This window comes from Vombatus ursinus, unplaced genomic scaffold, assembly GCF_900497805.2.
Source record: "Vombatus ursinus unplaced genomic scaffold, bare-nosed wombat genome assembly UNPS02014821.1, whole genome shotgun sequence".
Classification (NCBI taxonomy): domain Eukaryota; kingdom Metazoa; phylum Chordata; class Mammalia; order Diprotodontia; family Vombatidae; genus Vombatus; species Vombatus ursinus.
Window position 1 is genome coordinate 8,441,055 of NW_020954599.1, and position 20,225 is coordinate 8,461,279.

At 35.1% G+C, this 20,225-nt stretch overlaps 1 protein-coding gene across 3 annotated transcripts in view; it reads right to left on the reverse strand.

The window, feature by feature from the left end:
• Positions 1 to 20,225, reverse strand: part of CENPE (centromere protein E) — an 89,626-nt gene that overhangs the window by 47,228 nt on the left and 22,173 nt on the right. For 2 of the 3 annotated variants that reach the window (XM_027837559.1, XM_027837557.1), the window contains exons 13-21: positions 17,127 to 17,285; positions 15,572 to 15,719; positions 14,044 to 14,129; positions 12,518 to 12,577; positions 9,588 to 9,755; positions 5,096 to 5,215; positions 1,586 to 1,720; positions 1,317 to 1,494; positions 586 to 740 (exon numbers count right to left, since the gene is read on the reverse strand). In XM_027837559.1, coding sequence (XP_027693360.1) covers positions 586 to 740; positions 1,317 to 1,494; positions 1,586 to 1,720; positions 5,096 to 5,215; positions 9,588 to 9,755; positions 12,518 to 12,577; positions 14,044 to 14,129; positions 15,572 to 15,719; positions 17,127 to 17,285 — 1,209 coding nt within the window. The remainder of the gene's footprint in view (positions 1 to 585; positions 741 to 1,316; positions 1,495 to 1,585; positions 1,721 to 5,095; positions 5,216 to 9,587; positions 9,756 to 12,517; positions 12,578 to 14,043; positions 14,130 to 15,571; positions 15,720 to 17,126; positions 17,286 to 20,225) is intronic. The other variant, XM_027837558.1, reaches the window with a different exon arrangement.

Here is a 20,225-nt window from a genome sequence, read left to right on the forward strand (position 1 = left end):
CAGAATTAACTCATCAATCCTCACTATATGGATGGGGCCCAAAGCAGATAAAAATAGAACAAAAGGCCCCATTATCCAAATTGTGTCTCTTTATCTTTACAGATTAAGTTCAGCAACAAAAACAACCTATAAATCTGGAGAATTGTTCACTAGCTTGCAAAATGTACATTAGATTATAGCCCTTTACATGTAATACTTCCTTTTCACCATACTTCTTCCTCCACCTCCTTTTACTCCAACAGCGATAGGGTTAGAAGTTTAAAAAAAAAAAAAGTCTAAAAGAAAACAAGTAGAGCTTTGTCCAAATACATAAAATTGGAAATTGGGCAGAAAATGACATTCAGGAAGGAACATAATCTAGGCATCTGCTAAGTGTACTAGCAAAACATTTCTCTACTTCAGCTGATAACATCATTTCTGCCTAGTTAAAAACCAGAGGATAAATTACGGACATTTTTGTATATGGGATTCATATCTAATACCTGCTTATTACTATAATAAGCCATATCCCAGAAGTCAAAGCACTATGATAAAGGACTTTAAATAAAACTTTAGAAAAGTTATCCCTTCTTTTCAAATATTTACCTCTTTCCTCAGAATTTCTACCTCAGTAGGTAAAGACTTCAATTCAGACAGTATATTAATTTCTTTTTGCAAAGCTGCATTTTCTTCAATCTCTTTATCCAAGTCTTTTTGGAGATCTTTAACCTTTCTTTCCAATTCCACTGCAAGGAGCAAATCTAAAAAGGTTTTGGTGAATTAAAAAACAAATGTAACTTTTTTTTGATGGAATGAGCCTTGGAAATAAAGATATTTAAAGGCTCTGTTCTCATCACCTGCACAATAATATCAGATTTTATTTTATTTTTCATTTTTATTTTTAGTTCCAAATTCTTTGCCTCTCTCCATTTTCTCTCCCTTCCTTTGAGAAAGCAAGAAATATAATATCCAAATACCACATTTTTAAAGGAAAAGTTCAATACGGGTTGTAAACAATAAGAGGCAGTTCAGTTTTTCAACAATTATGAAATCAATACTTTCTAGGTCTGGTCTGATTTATCTGTACAAATACATTATCTTTACATATTCCTCACTTTAAGTCATAATACCACATGTTAAGGCACATAACTATTCCATTAAATTAAATTTTTAAAAATTAGACTAAAATATCATGGAAACCTGAAAATGGGGTGCAATATTTTTTCAATTAAAAAAAAAAAAGACTGAAATACAGTTGTTAAACCCAAGACATACTTGTTTACAAAATTCCCTTTTATAAAGAAAAGTATGAAATATAATGAATAGTTTAAAAGTACCTTTTGGATATTTGCCGTTGATAATGGAAGTCAGTTGTGTTATTTCATTAAAAGCAGATTGTAACTCTCTCTCTAGATCAGCCTGCCTCCTTTTGGAACTGTCTTTTCTCTCTTCCAACTGACTTTGATACTGATGATTTTCCTTTTCCAGTTGCTTGCACCTACTTGAAAGTTCCTCCTATTAAACAGAACATCAATGGTCATATTAATATTAATGATCATTAAAACATGACACTACAATTGTTAATTAGAAACAAACAAACGGTTACCATTTTTTCTTTCAGATCCTTATTCTCACTTCTAAGAAATGCTGCTTCTTTCTTGGCGTCCAGGGCTATGGTCTCAGTATCATGGAGAGATTGCTTTAAATGCTTCAGTTCTTCATGTAACTTCTCACCATTTTCCTGGAAGAACAGCGATGTTAACTATGCATATACATCAACAAAATTATATATTACATCTATATGATCATTTAAAGTTTTGAAGTGCTTTATGGCAGTATCTCATTTAATAATAATAATCATTAACATTTTCCTAGTGCTTTCTATGTGCTAAGTGCTTTACACTGTGCTAAGTGCTCTACAATTATTTCATTGGAGCCACATAGCAACCCTGGGAGGGAGATGATATTATTATCCCCATTTCACAGTAAGGAAACTGAGGCAGATGAGGTTAAGTGACTGAATTTAGGGTCACATATTTACTAAGAGTCTAAGACAAGATTTGAACTCAGCTCGTCCTGACTCCAGGCCCAGTGTTCTATCCACTGTACCACCTAGGGGCCTCATGATACACCTATGTGTGAGATAGGTATTACAGTTATTATTATTCTTCTGTTTTTTAATTTTTCAATTAATGAGCATTTAAACTTCCTCTGATTCCCCCATTTAAAAAAAAACTAAAACCCCCCCAAAAACCTCAAATCAAGCAACAAATACGCAGAATCAAGCAAAACAAACTCTTTCATTGTCCAAGATGCCCCAAAAGCTTTTCTCATTCTGCATATTGAATTTAGCACCTCACTGTCAAGAGATGGGAAGCACAGTTCATTATCAGTCCCCTAGAATGTCTGTTCAGTGCATTAATCAGAGTGATTTAAGTTTTTCAGTTATTTGTCTTTGCAGAGTTGTTGTTGTACTAATTGTTTTGGTTCTACCATCAGTTCATAAAAATCTTCAAAGGTTTCTTCTGATCTCTCCCTTTCATCACTTCTTATGGCATCAGACCATGACATTATATTCATATAATTTATTCATTCATTTACCAACTGATGTACACCTCCTTGGTTTCTAGTTCTTTGCTATTACAAACAAGAGCTGCTACAAATACTTTTGTACATCTGGTTTTTTTTCCCTCTTTCTTTCGTCCCTATGAGGAATAGGTCTAATATAGGTTTTGCGGGGTCAAATGGTGTACGTAGTTTAGTTACTTTTGGTCACAGAACTAAATTGCTTTCCACAATGGCTATATCAATTCATAACTCAACCAACAGTGCATTTAATGGACATGGTTTGCCACAGTCCCTCCAACATGTCATTTTTCTTTTTTGGGACCTTTGCCAATCTGATAATGTGAAGTGGAACCTATTCCTTTAATGTGAATTTCGTTAATTAATAATAATTTAGAGTATTCTATCTTTTCAAGTATAGATAATCACAATTGTCCATTTTATCTTCTGTGATCTTCTCTGTCCTTTGTTTGCTCAGGCAGTCTTCTATTAATAAATCCGATAGGAAATTTCGTCTTTGTTTATCTTCTCTGTTTACGATGTGACCTTTTATCTCTAAGTTATATATTCCCCGGGAGCTAATCTTTGTATATTTTGAGGTGCTGGTCTAAACCTAATCTCTGTTGGACTGCTTTTCCAGCAGTTTTTGTCGAATAGTGAGTCCTTACCCAGTAGCTGGAGTCTTTGGGTTTGTCAAACCCTATGCTGTGTTAGAATTCTTCTGTATGTTGTATATCTAATCTGTTTCACTGATTTAGCTTCTCTATTTTTTAACCAGTTCCAAATGGTTTTGGAGATTATACTGCTTGTAGTATATTTTGAGAATTGGTACTGCTTAAGTTCCTTTTCTTCACATTTTTTTCATCATTTCCCTGGAGATTCTTGAACTCTTGTTCATCTAGATGAATATTATTATTATTTATTCTAGCTCTGTAAAGTAATCCTTTGATATTTTATTAGTATGGTACTGAATAGATAAATTTAGGTAGCACTGTCATTTTAATTATATTGACAGGCTTACCCATAAGCAATTAATATACCTTCAATTATTTAGTTCTATTTTTCACAAAGCGCTTTGTAGCTGTACTCACATAATTTCTATGTATACTTTGGTAGATAGACTCTCAAGTATTTATATAATCTGTAGTTATCTTAAAAGGAATTTCTCTCTTTTCTTGCCAGGTTTCCTTGGTAATATACAGAAATGTGGATGAATTACGTCAATTTATTTTATACGTTACAAGTTTGTAGAAGGTTTCATTTCAATTAATCTTTTAGTTAAGTCTCTAGGGTTCCCTAAGTAAACCATCATGCCATGTGCAATAGCGCATTAGTTCTGTTTCTTCCTTGCTTTTGCTTATTCTTTCAATTTCTTTTTCTTATTTTATTGTTATAGTTAGCATTTCTAGCACTATGATGAACAGTAGTAGCGATAATGGACATTCTTAGTTTTTTGGTTCTTCAATTGTTTCAGTAGTGTCCAACTCTTCGTGTCCCGCTTTGGGTGAAGGTACTGGAGTGGTCTGCCATTTCTTTCTCCAACTCATTTTGAAATGAGGAAACTGAGGCAAATAGAGTTAAGTGACTTGCGCAGGGTTGCACAACTAGTAAACGCCTGAGGCCAGATGTGAGCTCAGGTCTTCCTGACTTCGGTCTGGTAGTGCCACCTTGCTGTCTCATTCATAGTTTTTATCCCTAATCTTAACAGAGAGGCCTCTAGTTTATCTCTGTTACGTGTAACACTGGCTCACTTAATTCATCTTAAAGGAGCATAAGCAGCCGAGCCATATTATTCTCAGGCATGGAACCACTAAGATTTAATCTAATGTGGCTACTAGTTCCCACAGAAAACTTTCCATTCCAGACTTGTAGAATATTGGCAGTGGGAAAAAGACCTTCAAAATCCTCTAGTCAATCTTGTTTGCTTACAAGAAAACTGAGGCCTAGAGAAATAGTGACCTGGCCAAGATCACATAGCTAGCAGGTAGCAAAATCCAAATGACCATTCAGGTCAAGTGACTTCCAATGCGGTATTCTTTTTACCAAACCACATTGAGGAAAGACAATGTAGTAAGATGAATGAAAGGCAAATTGCTTCAACTCTACTACCAGAAAATGGGAGAGGGGTTGGTTAACTAGAAGATACTGAGGGGGAGACGTGGCTCACTGACATTGACACAGATGTAAAGAGAGAGGAGAGAATAGTGGCAACTCCCTACGCAGAATACTCAAATTGTCTGTAATTAGAGAATTCGCTAAAGATAATTTTCACTTATTACTGATAATAGCAATAGAGGAAGTCTGATACATGGGATGACATGTGACCTGTTCCACACTCACCCAGTCTCAGCACTTCAGAAAAACAGATTACATTTCCTTGACTTCAAAAAGAAGTCAAACTTCACATAAATATTAGTGACAGACAAAAGCTGACATTCAAATTAATCCTGCAAAGTAACGTTCGAGTGAATCCTCATCCTACAAGTTATGTTGTGTGGACAGATTATGCACATCTATTGCTACACAATCATATAATGTTAAATTTTTTTACCACTGAAGTAGAGAAGCCCATTTTCATATTTTCTACCCTCTGTAATTCTAAAAGTTTCTGTAGCTCTATGATTTGTTCCTCCTTTTCTTTGAGCAGCCGGGATTTTAAATTTAGTTCATTCTGAAAGAATCAAAGGAAAACAAAAGACAATTTAAACACAAAATGTACAAACAAGTCAACTAAAGCAAAGACTTTAGCTCTTACACAAGATAGTATTGTTGATTTTGAATAATAAAATATGAGAACTGGAACTGCCAGAGGTCACTTGGTCATTTTTCTCTTCAGACACTCCTTTGTTGTGGAGGTTAGAAGAAAATAGGGGCATGCATTCTAAGCACAAAAGACTTTATCCTCAAATAGTCCTAAGTATCATATGCAGGCAGCAACAGCATAATACATTATCTGAGAAAACATTCAATTCCTTATTTCTTGGTATGATTACACAGGTAAAATAAAATTACAAGTTGCAGCTTGCATTTCAGATTTGTTAGGAGAAATACCACCAGAATAGCTAGCTAAAGATTCTCTCTCCTCTTCTTTTCTCCTGTTCTCTTCTCTTATTCTCTGTCTATCTGTTTGCCTGTCTCTGTCTCCCTCTCGGGAAGGTAGGTGGCCCAGTATCAGGCCTGCAGTTAGGAAGAATCATCTATGTAGCAAATTAGTATAGCTCTTTCCAGAGGATGGAAAAGTGATAGACAACTAGTAATCTTAATTTCAATGTCACTATCTTTTCTTTGAATAAATTTATGATAAATAGAGTGATCCAGTCCAAATCTGCGCTTTCATCACTGTAGGGAACTCTTGGTATGGAAGTTCCATCCACCAAAGCAAAGAAACAAATCATATAATTTATGGTCTTAGAAAGTTGCCTGGGGGCAGCTAGGTGGCGCAGTGGATAGTGCACTGGCCCTGAAGTCAGGAGTACCTGAGTTCAAATCCAGCCTCAGACCAAACACTTGACACTTGCTAGCTGTGTGACCCTGGGCAAATCACTTAACCCCAACTGCCTAAAAAATTACAAAAACAAAAAAAAAAAAGAAAAGAAAAAGAAAGTTGCCTGGTATACTCAGAGGACTTGTCCATGGTCACACCACTAGTATGTGTCTGAACTTGGACTTGAACCGAGGTATTTCTGACTATAAGGCCAGCTTTATACTTTTTTTTTTTACTTTTTATAAAAGACTGGGTGGGTTTTTTTTTGGGGGGGGGCTTAGGGGTTGCTACATTGGGTACTGTCTAGCCTCTCAGCTCTTTGTCCCTAGTGCCACATATCTACAGTAGCAGGAAGAGTTCATCAAATAGAAAAGCCACTTGCCCCAGGTGGTGCCCACAGAGCAAAGGAAGTATTATAACTCTGGGTTCCAAATTCATCTATAGGAAATTCAGGAAAGGTATTTTCACTTTTCATTTCCCAACATTACTGAATTAATGTGCTACCTCAAAGACTCTGGGACACCACTCCATATTTTGGTTATGGTCTCTTTTAGACAGAATAGGAACATTAACTGTCCAAATAATTAAATCTGCAAATGACATTAACTTACAACTATCCAAAAAGGGAGAGAGAGAGTCTCAAGTTACCCTAAGTATATTTCATTATCACAAACAGTCACAAATTAAAGGAAGATTCCAATGAAAGGACCACAAAACACTTTCTGCTGCTTTCTGCACAAAATTCACTAGCAACAAATTTTATTTAGTGCTGCTTTTGTTAGCCTTACATACTGAATACTAGCAACAAGTCAGAATCTGGCTCTACCTCTTACACTTCACCTTCTTGAGTTTAGGACTGCTTTTACCTAGATTTAAGCTGCTGTCTAACAAAATGCTTTGGTTACTAATAAAGAACTAAATGAAAAAAAGATATTCAAATTTTTGAAAAGGTTAAGAATGTTTCTAAATTTGGAAGAAAAGTTTCCTTTGGAACAGTACTCACCTGTAATATTTTGTTTCTCACTTGCAGAAAATGAGAAATAAACTGATAGCCTAAGTAAAGACGTGATATTCATTGTAATAGCCCAGGAAGCAAGGTGGTGGTAGGTGGTGATTACTAGAACTGGAGTCAGGAAGATATGAGTTCAAATCAAGCCTCTGACACTTGCTAGCTGTGTGACCCCGGACAAGTTATTTAATTGCTTTTTCCCTCAGCTTCCTCAATTGTAAAAGAGGGTTAATAACATACCTCTCAGGGTAGTTGTGAGGATCAAATGAGATAATAGGTTTTTACTGATTTACTTGCTGCTGTTCTTTTTTTTTTTAATAACAGTATTTTATTTTTTCCAATTACATGTAAAGACAATTTTTAACATTCATTTAAAAAATTTTTTGATTTCCAAATTTTTCTCCTTCCTCTCTTCCTTCCACCCTCCCTAAGACAGCAAGGAATTGTGTGTGTGTGTGTGTGTGTGTGTGTGTGTGTGTAATCATGCAAAACATTATTTCTATATAAGTCATGCTGTGAAAGAAGAAACAGACTGAAAGGAAAAAACCAAGCAAATAAAGTGAAAATAGTACACTTTGATCTGCATTCAGACTCCATAGTTCTTTCTCTGGATGTGGATAGCATTTCCCATCATGAGTCCTTTGAAATTAATTGGCTTGGATCACTGTATTGCTGAGAAGAGCTAACTCATTTATACTTGATCATTGCACAAGTTGCTGTTGCCATGTACAATGTTGAAATAGTCTTCCTAAAGTGCTTAGCACAGTAATCGGCACCTGCTATTTTTTAATTGTTTTCAGTTGTGTCCAACTCTTTGCAACCCTATTTGGGGTTTTCTTGGCAAAGATACTGGATTGGTTTGCCATTTCCTTCTCCAGCTCATTTTACAGAAAAGGAAAATGAAGCAAACAGGGTTAAATGACTTGCCCAGAGTCACATAGCTAGTAAGTGTCTGAGGCTGGATTTGAACTCAGATCTTCCTGACTCCAGCCCTGGTGCTCACTCTAGCCCTGGTGCTCCCTCCAGCCCTGGTGCTCCATCTATTGTGTCACCTACCTGCCTCTTCCTTCCTACTAACTGAGATATCCAGTATAAAGAAAAAAAGTTTGTGATTTGTCAAGATAATCATATGGGATATCTTTTTTAGGAAGCAAAAAGTAAAGATTCAAATTGTAACTTTAAAAGTTACATCGAGGGGGTAACTAGGTGGCACAGTGGATAGAGCACTGGCCCTGAAGTCAGGAGGACCTGAGTTCAAATCCACCTTCAGACCAAATACTTGACACTTACTAGCTGTGTGACCCTGGGCAAGTCGCTTAACCTCAATTGCCTAAAAATAAAAAAATTGAAAAATTGAATAAATAATTAAATGAATAATTAAATCAATGAATAAATAAATAGATAGATAGATCAGTAAGTGAATAAATAAATAAATAAATAAATAAATGAATGAATGAATGAATAAATAAATAAATAAATAAATAGAAGTCACGGTGGAGGCAGCTTGGTGGCACAGTGAATAGAGCTCTGGCCTTGCAGGCAGGAGGACCTGAGTTCAAATCCAGCCTCAGACACTTGACACTTACTAGCTATATGACCCTGGGCAAGTCATTTAACCCTGACTGCCTGACCAAAAAAGAAAAAAAAAAAGAATGACTAAAAGTCATGTCACTGAATCATTCAAATGATTATAGGGGAAAATTACAAAGTTATGGAGAAACTATTATTGTATAACAGAACCAGCACATAATCTATTAGTGAAATAAAAATTTCTAATTCATAAATTTGCCACCATCATTAATTCTGTGTGACGATAAATAATAAATAATAAATATATTACATTTTATAACCCCCCATAAATAAGTTCAAAAGGCAAGATTGGGTGGGCTTGTTTTTGTCTTATGAAATGCACAGCAAAGATGTCACTACTTAAGGCGTAACAGTCATTCTTTCTATATATCACAAACATAAAAATTCTTTATCATATTCAAAATATAAAAAACTCAAATATTTTATCATTTCAAGTTTATATTGTAATCTAGGCAATTGGTATATAAAGGAAATACCAAAAAGTTTGAAGATTTTTTTCTCTTAAATTATTCAATGGTAATTAACATTAAATTATCACAATAGCTTTTGAAAAGACAAGAAATTTCTTTCAAGATATCAATACCAATTAATTAATATATTCTACCAAAGAATAGTTTTATTAATAGTTTCTATTTAAATAAACAAGTGCTATTCAAATATATCGATTTGGATTGAATACAGAGGGGCAATTTAGGTCAAGTAGGCATCAAGCAAAATCTTGGCCATACTCAAGTTAAAATATTGATGGGAAAAGTTTTCCTTTTGAGTTATTTGGCAAAATATATCAAAGCCCAGAACTGAACTACCACATGAAGCACCAACATGAAATTTTGTTTTCCCTTGAATGTTTTAAATAGTATCATTTATATACAGAAAGATCACCAGTGCCTCAATTCCTAAGAACAACGAATGACAAAAATCTCCATGTTTCACTATATTTAATATTTCATTATTTCTTACCTCCTGTTCCTTTATAGTTTGGACTTCCAGAGTCACAAATTCATCTAGCTCAAGCTTTTCATTTAATTTCAATTCCATTTCGGTCTTTTTTCTTTGTAGTTGTTCATAATCTAATACCAGATTATCGAAGTTAGCACGCAGTGAATTCAACTCATTCTGCATAGTCTCCTATGGGGGAAAAAAATCAGACTTTCACTTAAAAGTGAAAGCTGGGCTACAAATCAGGAATCTATAATTGTCACTTGTTTCTACCATGATCTGCAATTTCATCTCAAGCTAATCTGTGTCTCCTATATCCCCAACTCAAATATTTTGCTTTTCATCTCTAAGAAATTATATATTTATAGGTCATTTCCTTTTTTGCTCTGTCTTATTTCTTCCATTCTTCTAAATGGAGTTCCTTAGTCAATCAGTAACATGAATTGCTGAAGCATAAATCAAGATTTTAAGTTAATGCAAGCATAATGACAACAATGTTAGTGGTTCTACTATGCAGATGTCTTACCAATCAATCAACAATTATTTATTAAACACCTACTATAAGCCAGGAGTCAGGAAGACCTGAGTTCAAATCTGGCCTCAGAAACTAGCTAGCTGTGTGATCCTGGGCAAGTCATTTAACCTCTGTTTGCCTTAGTCCACTGGAGAAGGAAGTGGCAAACCATGCCAGTATTTTTGCCAAGAAAACCCCATGGACAGAATGGTCCACAGGATCAGGAAGAGTCAGAAATGACTGAATGACTTAACAACAACAATCCAGGAGTTGAGCTAGGCATAGCATAAATATAAAGTGAATGCATACATATACATACACACATATGTATAAAGTTGTGAAGTCCATGTTTGGGAAGGAGGGCACTAGCATCTGGAGTGAGAGAAATTATTTTTCCTTTATATTAACAAGCAATTAATTATTAAATTAGGATCTAGGCTTTCTTCTCCTTTATTTCCTCATTTAGGGACCAGCCCCTGTAGAAGGTCAGTCAGTCTCTGAAAGCATGACTGATTGATGAGATTGCCCTAACCCTCAATCTTGGGCCAGACCCCACCTAATTAGGAGACCTTACTTCTGTTTAGAATGTAAACAGAATCAGTCTGGGTGGGTTCTTGCCCCAAGGAGAACAGCCTGAGTCCTTGTACCTCTCCATTAGAATTTAGGGTGATCCAGCTCATGAAGGAGAAAACTACACGGTCTGGATGGAGATGGATTCTGGATTCCACTGTCCAAACTGCTGGAGGTGGCTGAGTTTCGAGATCAAGCCATGTTCTCAGCAGAAGGGGATGAAGGGTCCTATCCCACCTCCTCATTAAATGTTCACCAATCAAGATTGACTTTCACTTGTCAGTGGCATTCCTTTTTTTTTTTCTGGGGTGAGGCAATTGGGATAAGTGACTTGCCCAAGGTCACACAGCTAGTAAATGTAAACTGTCTGAGGCTGGATTTGAACTCAGGTCCTCCTGACTCCAAGGCTGGGTCTCTATCAACTGCGCCACTGAGCTGCACCTGGGGCATTCCCTTTTAAAAATTTTTAAGGCTTTCAGCCTCTACATGATTTTGTCTTTGGTTTTCAGAGAGAAACCACTGATCATTAATTTATTGGTTTAGATATTCTAATTAACAAATTGATTATTAATTTTCCAGAAACTCTGTCTCTCGAGGTTTTTCAATCCTTACATGGAGGGATCAAAAATCACTTTGGGGGGCAGCTAGGTGGAGCAGTGGATAGAGCACTGGCCCTGAAGTCAGGAGGACCTGAGTTCAAATCTGGCCTCAGAACAAACACTTGATGCTTACTAGCTATGTAACCCTAGGCAAGTCACTTAACCCCAATTGCCTAAAAAAAAAAATCACTTTGGCAGCAGTGTGTAGTGGGGGACTGACATGAAACAGGGGGGCCAATCTGGGAGGCTGTTGAAATAACTTAGGTGAAAGGTGATGAGGGTCTAAACGAAAGTGGTTACTCTGTGGATGCAGGAAGGGGTGAGATGTAAGAGATGCTGGGGTGGTAAAAACTGCTACATTTGGCAACTGATTGGATATATAAAGTAAGGAGATGAGGAACCCAGTACAACATCCAGGTTATGAACTTAAGAGAACGGAACAGTTCTGCCTATATGTCCACCAGCTGAAATCATTCCTTCCTTTGAAGGCCCAGTTTAAAGGCCTTCCCTTTCACAAAGCTTTATCTTCTGCTGAAATTTATTTCTCCTCAAATTTCCTTAAGTACTTTGCACATATCACATTCTTTTGCATAGTACTTCATATTTATTTAGATATATGTCCTATCTCCCAAATTATCTTTTAAGCTTTCTGCCTGAAAAGCATTGTAAAGACTAAATATCTGTGGAACCCAACTGTTTCAAACGTGAAAGTTTGTTCAATAATACTGCAATCCAAAAACTGAACCATAATAAAATTCTTTGAATATCAGTAGTCCAATGCAGTCAAAATGGTAACTCAAACTTGAGTATTTACTAGAATAACGCATTTCTAAAGCATTTTAGATAAATTAAAACATAGGACATCAATACTTTCCCCCTCAGCTCATTTTTATTAACGCTACACCAGCATAATACCTCATCCTTTGACTATTCTACTGAAAATTTGGACTCTTTCTCAAACTCGGACTTTAATCTCTACTCAATGCTATTTTTTTCTGCTTACCCAAAATTCTGTCTATTCTGACAATCATATAATCATAGAATACTGTGCTAGGTTCTGGGAATACATAAGAGGCTCTTGATGCTAATGAAGTTGATATAAAAATACAGGATGTTGAAAGATCAGATTATCACACAGTAAATAGTTTTTCTCATGCATAAATGAAGTTCACTGTCAGAGGAATATGGGTAAAGTTATAAACAAACAAAAATTCAAAAAACAATTTGCAAGAAATATACAACTCCACAAAGCACACTGTTCAACCTACCTTTTCTGATATTATTGTTTCACAAAGTTCAACTGAATCCAATAAATCTTGTTCCTGAATCTAGAAAAACACTGTTTGATAAGTACTACAAAATATGTAACACAATTAAATGAAATCAACACTGTTTCCTCAGACACTCAATGGGATCCACTATTTTTTCAGCTGAGAACTTACATTTTAAAACACATAGCATGAAATATTGATATTTTATAAGGCAAAGTTTACTTCTCAGGGAAATAATGTTAGATTCTCACCACATTACTTTGTTACTCATGATAACTACACAGTTCTACTGCCCAAGTCTTTCAGGCTTTCTAATTTTCTTCTCTTTTACATTATTTCCACTGTCTAACTTAGCTCTACTTAAAATTGCTACTATGGGATTGTTATTTCAAGATGAACTAGAATATGGCAGAACTTCATTTTCTTATACCTGCTTACCATAAAATTTTGATCACATGTTCATACAGGTTATAATTGGAATCGATAGTGAAGAACTGATAACAAGCTAATATTTATAGCATCATCTTTACCATTTATCCTATCTTATCCTATCTCCTTCCTAATTCTATCTTAGATGTACCACAAATTTTTAAAAATATAATAAAATGCTAGCTAGGAGCTGCAAGGTGAATCTGTAGTATCCAATGGAGGCAGCTACATGTCACAGTGAATAGACTGCCAGGCTTTTAACAAGGAAGACTTCAGTTCAAATCTTGCCTCAGAAATTTAATGGCTGTGCTGCAACAGGCAAATCATTTAACGTATAAACCTCAGTATCCTTTTCTGTAAAATGGAGATAATAATAGCACCCACTTCTTAGGGTTTTGGTGAACATCAAAGGAGATAGTATCTATAAAGCACTTTTCAAACCTTAAAGCAATATACTAATGCTATTATTATAATTACTACTATTTACTAAGGGATAGAATGGATACATTTTACAAATTAAAACAAGAAAACAAAAACTCTACAACCTACATAAGTTACACTAAAGAATTTTCCTTTATTTACTAAGTTACACCAAATTCATTGATAGCATAGAATACTCAAGAAAGTGTTTTATAGATCAGGAAAGAATGGTTTATTTCTAGATTTAGAGTTGAATATTCTGCCAAAGGTCAGAATGACAAAGTCCTGGTACACTTAATAGCAAACCAGGAATAACAGACTTAATTTGCAGAAGTCCTTTGACCAAGGAATGGGGGTGGGGAGTGGAGGGAAATTATATAATTAGATAGCCCCACTAGTACATCATGTGTGTGGTCTTGTCAAACCAAAAAGGAACCACTAAGGTAGGATATGTTGGTGACAGGGCTAAAAGCAGCTCTACCCTTACTGATGTATACCTGGATTTAGGTGGATTTGTTCTGGTTGTCAAATAGTCACAATATTGTCAATATTGAGTAAAGACTTAATAACAACTCAGATTTATCCTTAAAATTATATGTCAATAATATGCTTACAGAAATAATACAACATAATGTAGTAATATAACGGCTTCTGTATCACACTATTTGTGTTACCTGATTTAGCTTTGTTGCTGGATTCCACTCCATTTCAGATATTGTTTCAAGAGTATTACTGAAAATATCAAACTCTGAGCATATAGCTAAAATTAGAGGGAGAAAGAAAAAATTCCACACATGAAAAATCTCTGATGGTTTCTTTTTCCAAAACACCTTCAAAATGACCCAGGATTATATGACATACAATAACCACAGCTTTAGGTAACAAATTAAACTATGCCTCCCACAACTATAACACTGACAGAATCAACCTCCTCACATCTTAGGGAAATAATTCAATAGAATCTTTCAACTGAAGATGGGAGGTTGGAATCAGAAGGAAAAGTAGGTGAGAGGAGGTAGATGATGTGATGGCAAGAAGGCATTTAAAGGAACTACTCAATGATTAATTTTGTCAATTATCTGCATTTCCTGTGTATCCATTACCCTCTTATTTTGTTCAGCATCGAGGCTATGTAGTTTCTCCTTATAAAATTCTATGAGCAGAAGGGAAGGGATGAAACAATTGATGGTGATTAGTTTGGAATTTTTATGTTAAACAGTTTAGGCTGTCTGATGCTCTTCATGTATACTTACTTTATTTTGCTGAGCATTTTTACAATTTAAACAAGGTTTCTACATTTCAAAATTCTTAATGCTAAAACTTTGGACTTATGCCTAATTTGACACTGTCAGCCATCTCCTAAAATTTACTTTTCAAGTCTTTCCTCCATTAACCTGGAATGACTGAGAACCTTGTTCAATGTGATATGGTGGCTCTCTAGGGAAGTCAGAGTATATCAACATATAGAAAATACATTAATTTTAAAATTCCAGACAACAGCATCACACACACAAAAAAGTGTTTCAATGTACTGAATGTTGAGATACAAATAGAAGTGAAAGGTGTGTTTGTCAAGAGGTGGTCACTGAGAGACAGTATAGTGGAAAAACTGATGGACTTGGAGGACAGAAGACCTGAGTCGGAAACCATGTCAGACACTCAATAGCCATGACTCTGGGCAAATCGGTTAACTGTGTTAAATCTCAATTTCCTGATCTGCAAAATGGTAATAATGGTACCTATCACATGGAATATTGTGAAGATCAAATGTGATAACAGAAAGCACAATGTAAACATCAGCTATTATTAATTTCAAACGTACAGACATTGATCGCAAACATGAATGGATAGGCATAATGGTTACAGGGCTAGAGGCAGTTCTACCTTTACTGATTATACTTGGCTTTATGCAGTCTTGTTTTGCTTGTCAAATGGCAATATTATTGTCAATACTGAGGAAAGACTAGAACCCAGATTTATTCTTGAAATTACTTCTTGTTTGCAAATTTCATTTGTTCCTTGGTTATGTGACAATATTCTATCATAATTCTTATTACAAATCAACATTGATTAATGAAGTATATATATAACACTGTATTGAAACAAATTGATATAATGTATTTGAATTGGTTTTTGAAACAATTCTGACTTAGATGATTAGAATGACAGTACAGTCAAAGTTGTTTCACCAAAATTACTTACATTCATCAGTTTCTACTATGGAAGGTATAGGAGCCTTGACTGATTTGGCCACAATGACCTTTGTTGTATCAAAGTCATCCATATAGCCAATATCTTTCATTTTGTTCGTTTTGCCAGGGCACCAAGTAACTCTTCGTTTTCTTTTGGCCTAAATTGTAAACAAGCAAAATGACTAAATAGAACACAGATAAGTGGAATGCTTTCAAGTTTTTATAAGTAATTTTATTATTGTGATTCCCACTAAGCAAAACTCAGCACCTTAAAATCAATAGTGATATTCCAAATGAGATAGGCTTTTTTCCCCTAATGTCTTCACAATGCTTATTGTCCTAATACTTGATGGAATTGCCATTTAAGCTTCATTTTTGAGATAATTTTATGTTTCTTATTTGAGATGTATCAATTGGAAGAGGATCAATTTGAATTATTCTTAACTATGCTTGTAGTACCAGGAAACTGGCAACAAATTTCCAATATGTTGGTCAAAATGGCCCTGTGTGTTCTGTAGGAAACACTTCTGGGCACAACCAGGACTACGAGCTGGGAGAAGGGCAAGATAATGTACATGGGAGACATGCACAATGGCATTTTTGTCCAAGTGCCACACAAATCTACAACAGGAGGAGTCCTATTAGCACCTCTCATTACCCCAATGTCACATTAGAAGAAAACATTGATAATCTCTGCCCTAACACAAACTGGGGACAAAAGATTTGACCTCTTTTTAATCTAAAGCTACACCACTAATCAGACTCATTCACTTACTGGGAGGGTTTGTTTACCTGAGATTCTAACATCTACATCAGTGGTGTTATACTCAAAGGAAAATGGGTTGACTTAGAAATAGACAAATTAACATTTTCAAGGCTGTACTATATTTTTGTTTATTTTGTTAAACATTTCCCAATTACATGTTAATCTGGTTAGAGCCAGTTTGACCTATACCCTCTGGCAGAGTACAGAGGGCTGGCGCTGAAGTGAGGGTATCCAGGCTGTGTCTCTGATATATTAGCTAGGTGAGCACAAACAAATCCCTGAACTTCCCAGACTATGGACCAAACAGAAAAGGAAACAATATGCTGAGCTTCCTGAACACTCTATTAGGTGCATTATATGAACCCAGAAAATTTCACATGAAAAATTGGGAAGTATATATATATATATATATGTACACACACACACACACACACACACACACACACACACATATACTTCCCTAAATATATAAAATATATGAAATACATTACATAATGTACATTTGTACAGTACATACACTATATTATTTATATAAACTCCATGCACGTATATGAGCATATTTATATATTTAAAACATATAATCATATATCTATATAATGTAAACCATGAAATTATTAAAGTTTATGAACAATTGCATATAATTATACTAATACAAAAGGTATCATAAATGTTATAATCATATCATTAAGATAATATAGCCATATCAATATAACTGCATTAGATATAATTATATCAAAATGAAACATTAATATAACACTACATAAAGATTATATAATAAAATACAATAATTAAATTTTACCTTCAGATCTTGCTGTAATGTGACAGAAGAGGAGGTCACCAACATTTGTGTTAAATTATGAATTTTGTCATTTTGTACTTTTTGAAGTAAGTCTTTCTCCTCCAAAAGTTGAGCTAACTGATCTTTCTCCATTGCTTGGACACGAGTCTCTGAAGAAACCTAAGGGTTGGAATTATTGCATATTACAATTTTGATTGTTATATTTTTAGTAAGACTACATTAGAAAGACTAAGAAAGTAATTCAGAAGGATGAGAGTTTACATATAAATTAAAAACACTACAAGAACATATTTTATACATTTCAGTCCTTCAAATTGAAGAAAAAGTTATAATAATTTCCTAAAGAATTTAGTAAAAATACACAATATTGTCCTCAAAATTCCAGTGTCATTAATAATTACCTAGCACGTCTGGGTAAAAAGAGACAATACAATTTAAGCAATTTTGATGATTGAGACCTTCAAGGACACAAACAACAGACACAACAGGAATAGAACCATAATAATTATGGTTTATTTATAGGTACAAAACAAGAAGATCAATGGAGAGGACCAGTAATTGACAATGAATAACATCAAAGAACCGAAGAACAACAAAAAATTTATAGTGTCATTATTTATCCACAAATTCACAAAATATAAATAACTAGAGTGAATAGTTATGTTAAAGGATGGAGATTTGATCTCATGAAAATATCACTGAGTCTTCATGGGATGGGACACATGCCTGGAAGCTAGCTCTTCAAGGGTATACCTTAACCAAAAAGGAAAAGGTTAGATGAAAAGATAGTGGAGTAATAATACTACACCTCAATAAGATACATACATGTAGGAAAATTCAGGAATCCAAGGGAAGAAACACAGAGAGCAAATGAGTGAGGATAAACACAGGGAGAAACAGAATATTGTCAGTGGATTAAACTACAGATCACCTAGCTAACAGGTGAAATCAGATGAAATCATTTTGGAAACACACTATAAACTTGGCACAATGGGGCTTAAATTATACAGATATCTACTGATACTCTTTTTCTCCCCAAAACAAAGCAGTAGATGAAATGAGAGGCGGAAACCACTGGCTTAAAATTTTCTAGTGAAAGCCAGACCAATCAACAGCTATGGAAAAATTTCAAGAATAAAAGTGTACGACACAAATTACGCTGACGAACAGGACAAAGGAGTTAACACTACTAGGTGACTACAATGAGAACCAATCTACAAATTCAGATTTTGAAAAGATACATATAGTAGATGGAAGTAAATGCCTATAATTAGGATAAAGACAAAAGAATAGTCCAGCTCTTTATAGCACAGTGATAGGAGTACAAAAGAAGGTCAAAGAAGGGTCTACCATGGAAGAGTATCCTGACAGAATTTTGGTTTTATATAACCTATTCTAAACTCTGTTCTTGGTCATAAGTAAAATAGGCCAGATCATCATACTGAGTTTAAGTATAACTATTTTAATGAATAACAACTAGGAGGATTTTGAAGGTTTTTCTGGCTCATTTTTGGGCCAAGCTAGTACTATAAATGTGTGTGGCTTCCCACATGAATGAGCAATAAGCTGATTAAGTAATTTTAAAAGGAGTAGTGTAGGGCTGGGAACAAGGTATCGGTCAAGTGATCTGGACTTGGAACAATCTTGTCAGAACGTTGTCCCCTAAATTTGGAACACTAATGCATTGTTGGTGGAGTTGTGGAATGATCCACCCATTTTGGAGAGCAATTTGGAACTGTGCCCACAGGGCTATAAAAATGTGCATACCTTTTGACCCAGCTTCTAGGGCTGTATTCCAAAGAGATCATAAAAATGGGAAAAAGACCCACAGGTACAAAAATATTTATAGTAGCTCTTCTTGTTGTGGCCAAGAATTGGAAATTGAGGGAATACCCATCAATTGGCGAATGGCTGAACAAGCTGTGGTATATGAATGGAAGGGAATACTATTTTACTATAAGAAATGATGAACAGGCAGACTTCAGAAAAACCTGGAAAGACCTGCATAGACTGATGCTGAGTGGAGTGAGCAGAACCAGGAGAATGTTGTACTCAGTAACAGCCACGTTGTGCAATGACTAAAACTTTGATAGATTCAGCCCTTCTCAGCAATGCAAGGATCTAAGACATCTCCAAAGGTCTCATAATGGAAAATACTATCCACATCCAAAGAAATAACTATGGAGTTTGAATGCAGATTGAAGCATACTATTTGCTATTTTTTTCTTCTGTTTTGTTTTGTTTCCTCTTTCTAGTGGTTCCCCCCATTGGTTCTAATTCTTCCTTACAACATCACTAATAGGAAAATACGTTTAATAGGAATACATTTGTATAGCCTATATCAGATTGCATGCTGTCTTGTGAAAGCAGGAGAGGAGGGAGGGGGAGAAAAATTTTAGAACTTAAAAGCTCATGGAAGTAATTGCTGATAAATCAAAATAAATTAATAAAAAAAAGAAAAAAAAGAATTTTGTCCCTTGATATGTTAGACGTAAGTGATATGTTAGACTATACAATGGCTGGCTCATATGGAGGGGTGAGGAGTTGTGTCAAAGAAACTTTTGAGTTCAATTCAATTCATTAAACAACATGATACATCAATAGATTTGTGACCTCACTAACAAGGGTATTCTCTCCAATGGTGCCAATAAAAATCCATCCAGGCCTTCTTGTGATTCTTGTTTACATCTTCTCATCAATCTTCCCCAGAAATTCCCCAAAGATACTGAGGGCCCTAATCTAGATTTCTTGACATTGAATAGGCACAAATGAAACCAACGAGTGGTCCACAGTTATCCCTCTATTTCATGACCCAACTAAGCCATTTCTTATACGTCCTTATAGACCTACCTACCTGGTCTATTGCAATAGCCTCCTAAAATATTTTCCAGCATTCACTTTTTCTTCTTCTAATCTGTCCTTTATACCATTTTTGGCATAATCTTCCTTGGTAATAAATCTATTGATGGCATTCGTTGACAGAGAAATGTAAATATAGTTAAGTACTTAATAAATGCTTATTCAGTGAATGCCTGTCAAGTTCAAAGATTTTTAGTGGCGGGACAGCACATGGTATAGTGGATACAGCACTAGCCCTGG